The sequence below is a fragment of the Bison bison genome, unplaced genomic scaffold, assembly GCF_000754665.1.
Source record: "Bison bison bison isolate TAMUID 2011002044 unplaced genomic scaffold, Bison_UMD1.0 scf7180017864072, whole genome shotgun sequence".
Lineage (NCBI taxonomy): Eukaryota > Metazoa > Chordata > Mammalia > Artiodactyla > Bovidae > Bison > Bison bison.
The window spans coordinates 9861145-9866002 of record NW_011494644.1 but is presented as its reverse complement, the minus strand read 5'-3'; the positions used below and the strand labels follow the sequence as shown (position 1 = coordinate 9866002).

The 4858-nt window shown below is 54.2% G+C and overlaps 1 protein-coding gene across 1 annotated transcript in view; it reads left to right on the top strand.

The window, feature by feature from the left end:
• Positions 1 to 4858, top strand: part of GTF3C1 (general transcription factor IIIC, polypeptide 1, alpha 220kDa) — an 81143-nt gene that overhangs the window by 49777 nt on the left and 26508 nt on the right. Inside the window, exons 17-20 of the mRNA XM_010837240.1 lie at positions 428 to 525; positions 1012 to 1108; positions 1218 to 1395; positions 4658 to 4799. Of these exons, the coding sequence (XP_010835542.1) occupies positions 428 to 525; positions 1012 to 1108; positions 1218 to 1395; positions 4658 to 4799 (515 nt within the window). The remainder of the gene's footprint in view (positions 1 to 427; positions 526 to 1011; positions 1109 to 1217; positions 1396 to 4657; positions 4800 to 4858) is intronic.

Here is a 4858-nt window from a genome sequence, read left to right as displayed (position 1 = left end):
AGTTGTGACACGTGGGATCTAGTTCCCTGACCAGGGCTCGAACCTGGGCCCCCTGCATTGGGAGCACTGAGTCTTAACTACTGGACCACCAGGGAAGTCCCCTCTTTCTTTCTTTTAAATATAAATAAATATATTCGTCTCCCAGTGCTCCCCCAGGAATGTTGTAGCACATTGTATGCCCACCAGCAGTGAGTGAGGCCACGTGTTCGGTCCCCAGCAGTGTGGCAGAAGGGTGGGAGGGGAGGGGTGTCAGGGCTGAGAGAGCGATGTGGGAGGTGGTGGGGAGTAGGAGGATCCAGGTCCCCATGGGGCAGATGACCCAGCTCAGTGAGACCTCAGCCCAGAACGTAGTGCTGAGTGTTTTTTCACGGCTCTTGGAACTTGCCCTGGCCTCCAGGGTGAGCTGAGCGCTGAAAATCCCTCTTAGGTGGACCACCTCGAGGAGTTTCTGAACGACCCCCTGAAGAAGCACACGCTGATCCGCTTTCTCCCCAGGTCCATCCGGCAGCAGCTTCTGTACAAGAGGTGAGGTCCCTGCGGTCACTCGGGGCAGCTGAGGCTCCCGGAAGGCCCCTCCGAATTAGGCTTCTGAGTAACGGTTGACCCAGAAAAGGAAAGGTTTCTGCTTTTTCCAGGTTGTAGAGACCCCAGGTCATTAATTCAGCCACTCTGTGACCTACGTAAAGCACAGAGGCAATTGCAGTGTGGGCCGGGACATTTTAGCCCTTGATTGCAAGGTTCTTTTAAAAGTAAAATCTGCTGATAAAGACTGCAGGTCATGAAGTGGGTTTTCCTGTTGTTACTTTTGATCTCAAGCCCCCCTGTGTAGAAGCAGTGCCCCACTGCCCTGGGTGGTGATGGGCTAGGGGTCCTGGGTCTCAGCTCAGTGCAGGCCCAAAGCCCGCCCTCAAGGTCCACAGGTAGAAGAGGGGAGAAGCAGCGAGTCCCATCCCTCACTCCCATCTGACCCCCTGATAATGACTGAGCGCCCGCCACCCCCTCTGCCTACAGACGTTTCATTTTCTCGGTGGTGGAGAACCTTCAGAGGCTCTGCTTCATGGGGCTGCTCCAGTTCGGCCCCACAGAGAAGTTCCAGGATAAAGATCAGGTAAACGGCCTTCACACGCGGTTGAAGGTGGTTGGTCCTGAGCATTTCCAGACTCTAACCCGACTCTGAGGTTGCGCTTCCCCCTCACCGTCCGCTGTCTCCCTCGTAGGTCTTTGTCTACTTGAAGAAGAACGTGGGCATTGTGGACACCACCACCTGTGACCCCCATTACAACGTGGCCCGCAGCAGCCGGCCCTTCGAGAGGCGTTCATACGTCCTGAACTCAATGCAGGACGTGGAGAACTACTGGTTCGATCTGCAGTGCGTCTGCCTCAACACCCCACTAGGTACCAGCCGTCTTTACGGGACTCCCTGTGTTCCCTCCTTTCTGTGGGGTTAGAGCTGGAGAGAAACCGCCTGCTGGTTTTCAGACTGTCCCCCGAGGCCTGGAGTATCCTGGAAGCTCTCTTAGAAAGGAATGTGATGGATCTTACCTGGGAGGGCCCCCAGCCCCCACCCCACTGAGTGGACAGCTCCACTTCTGTCTTCATTCACTGGGCGCGTTGAGTAGGTATTTACTGAACAGCTTGTGTGCGCTTTCCCGTACGCACATCACACAGCAGCAGGCCTTGTGCTCTCTTGGGGAAGACACACAGCACAGAGATTCAGAGTGCGTTAAGTGCTGGGGAGGAAACACACCGGGTGTCGGATCGAGGGTATTTTCCTAGGCTGGTCAGGAAGCAGCCTTTCTGAGCAGGAGAGTTTGAGCTGAGTTCTAAAGGATGAGGCCGAGCCAGCATGACCAGAGCTAAGAAGCAGAATCGGCCAGTGTATGTGGAGGGAGACTGACCACTGGGATGGAGAAGCAAGCAGGAGTCAGACTCGGGGGCCTTGTAGGACACTTGCAGGAGAACTTGCAAACTTCCAAACTTGCCTGAGACTTTGGCTTTATTCTCGGAGCAGCGAGAATCCATTGGTGGTTGTAAGTCAAGATCTCATGTCTTTCAAAGCTGCCCTGGCTGTTGTGTGGACCATAGACTGAGAGGCACCAGAGCAGGGGCAGGGAGGCCAGCTGGAGACTGTGACTCGGGTCCTCTGGTGACAGTGAAGGACAGAGGGCAGTGGGGAGGTCTGGAGGAGGAACTGACCGGACTGCCCATTGCTTGGGTGGCTTGGGCTTTGTGTTAGGCGTTGGCTTGCGTCGTCTTCTCCGAGCCGCCCCTACTTCAAGCATTCTCTCTCCGAGAAAGCCTTTCCAGCATCTTTGCTGTCATCTGATGTCATTCTGGAAATCCCTTGAGCACAGGAGATTTGGCATTCATCCCCAGCGTGTCTCAAAGTGCCTGATACACAGGTGACATCCTGAACATGTTTATAAGAATGAATGGAGGGTTTGTAGAAGGCGATAGAACCGCCATTCTGGTGCTCTTTCCTCTAAGCCAGTTTTCCTCGGGTCCTGTCTCTTGCCACTTCTCCCAGGAGAAGGATGCTGCATTCCGTTTGCACCTGGGAGAGGACTTCTGTCTTCCTCCTGTCACAGCGCCTGAAGATCAAGGTTACGCTTTGATTTTTGCAAAGCAGGAGCCACATGTGTATTGTGTTGATGTGTGCTCAGTCGTGTCAGACTCTTTGCAACCGCATGGACTGTAGCCTGCCAGGCTCTGCTGTCCATGGGATTTGACAGGCAAGAATACTGGAGTGGGTTACCATTTCCTTCTCTAGGGGATCTTCCTGACTAAGGGATTGAACTTGAGCCTCCCTGAGCTACCAGGAAAGCCTGTGATTTGGGTAGAACTGTTTAATGCTAAGAGGCTAACGAGCATTTGTATAGATCATTTAATGGGTCCAGACAAATGTTAGAAACAGTGTGTTTTGTAGGCTCCTCTGGCAGCAGCAATGAGCGAGGCTTTTAGCATTGCAGATTTTAAAGTGCCCTAATTCCCCTGCATTTTATACTAGATAAAAATTTGCGAACCAGTATGTTATTTGCACCAAAGTCTTTCAGGCTTGACAACGGGTGAATTTCTATCCCTTTTGTGTTCTTGAGCCGAAATATGGGAGGTTTATTGAGTTTGATAATCAGACATTGACTGTCCCTTCAATCAGCAAACATCTGCGGGGGCCTAGGGGGTTCTGCCCCACAGACTGAGGGGAAGCATCATATAATAAGATGTGGGCATCCTCCAGGGTGGGGCTCGCAGAGCGTGAGTGCACCGGCAGCTCTGGGGAAGCGTGCTGAAATGCGGGTTATTGGGTGCCGTCCAGGGACTTGGGCTCAGCAGTCCTGGGTGTGGCCTAAGGCTGCGTCCCCAACATGCAGCTTGGCGGTGCCAGGCGAGGCATCGCCTGAGGTCCTCTTAGGTTCGTAGTCCATTCAGTTACACGACCCTGGGTGAGCTCTTTGGAGCCTCCTGAGCCTCAGTTTCTTCATTTCTAATCCGGGAACACCACCGCCGCCGCCCCCTCGTGGAGCTGAGGGGAAGCTTGAACCAGACGTTTCACGTGAAGCTCTGGCTGAGAGGTGCATGGCACAGGCTCTGCCTGTTGCCCCTTGCCACCAGTCAGGCTGAAGTCTCCGGCTGACCATGTTGCAGGAGGCTCTTTGATAGTCTGCAGATTATCATAACCTTCCCTGGCCTGACTCAAGCAATTCTTTTAATTAATTAATTGGTTATTTATGGCTGTGCTGGATCTTCATTGCTATGCACGGGCTTTCTCTAGGTGCGGAGACTGGACTTCTCATTGCAGTGGCTTCTCATTGCAGAGCATGGGCTCTAGGGCGCAGGCTCAGCAGTTGTGACACGCAGGCTTAGTTGTCCTGTGGCACATGGGATCTTCCTGGACCAGGGATCAAACCCAGGTCCCCTGCATTGGCAGGCGGATTCTTAACCACTGGACCACCAGGGAAGCCCCTCAAGCAAAGGTTTTAATCATGTTTCACATTTCTTTTCAAGAAGTGCAGTTTGCTTACTTTCTCCTCTCAGCAAATGCGTCTCTGCAGAGGGCACTCAGGGATCCTGGTGAAGAGACAGCGCGCATACCCCAGAGCTGTGTGGTCGTGTCTGTTGTTGTTCAGACGCTCAGTCGTGTCCCACACTTTGCGACCCCAGGGGCTGTAGCCCGCCAGGCTCCTCTGTCCATGGGATTCTTCAGGCCAAGGATACTTTACTGGAGTAGGTTAACATTTCCTCCTCCAGGGTATCTTCCCAACCCAGGGATCGAGCTTGTGTTTCCTGCATCGACAGGCAGGTTCTTTACCACTGAGCCCCTGGGTAAGCCCGGGCCTGTGGCATGTGGCTCCCTGCGGCCTCCACCAGGAAGAAAGAAGGCCTGGGGTTTCTCTGGTCGCCTGCTCGCCTTCCCGCCTTTATAGAATCCAGGCTGTGCAGTCTCTTCTCAGGTTCACCCACCAGCCTTACTAACTAACTCTTCCTCCTGCTCCCCCGCGACATGATGATGTAAGATGTTTTGTGCAAAGAGGTCCACCGGTTTCAGCCCCTCTTCCCTGGTGGGGATCCTAGTCCCAGAAAGGGAATTCACTCCTCTTGCCACCCAGCAGCAGACATTGGCAGAAAGGTGTCTTCAGCGGGGCTCGTGTCTCTTTCCTAGGCGTAGTGCGCTGCCCACGCGCCCGGAAGAGCAGCGGCCCAGACCAGGGCAGCGATGAGGAGGGCAGAATGCAGAAGGAGCAGGAGAACGCCATGGACAAGTACACGCTGGAGCGCAAGTGTGCCATGATGGAGTACACCATGTGCGTCCCGCCCGTCCCTGAGTGCACAGCCGCAGGGGTCTCGTCCTGCAGGCTGTGGG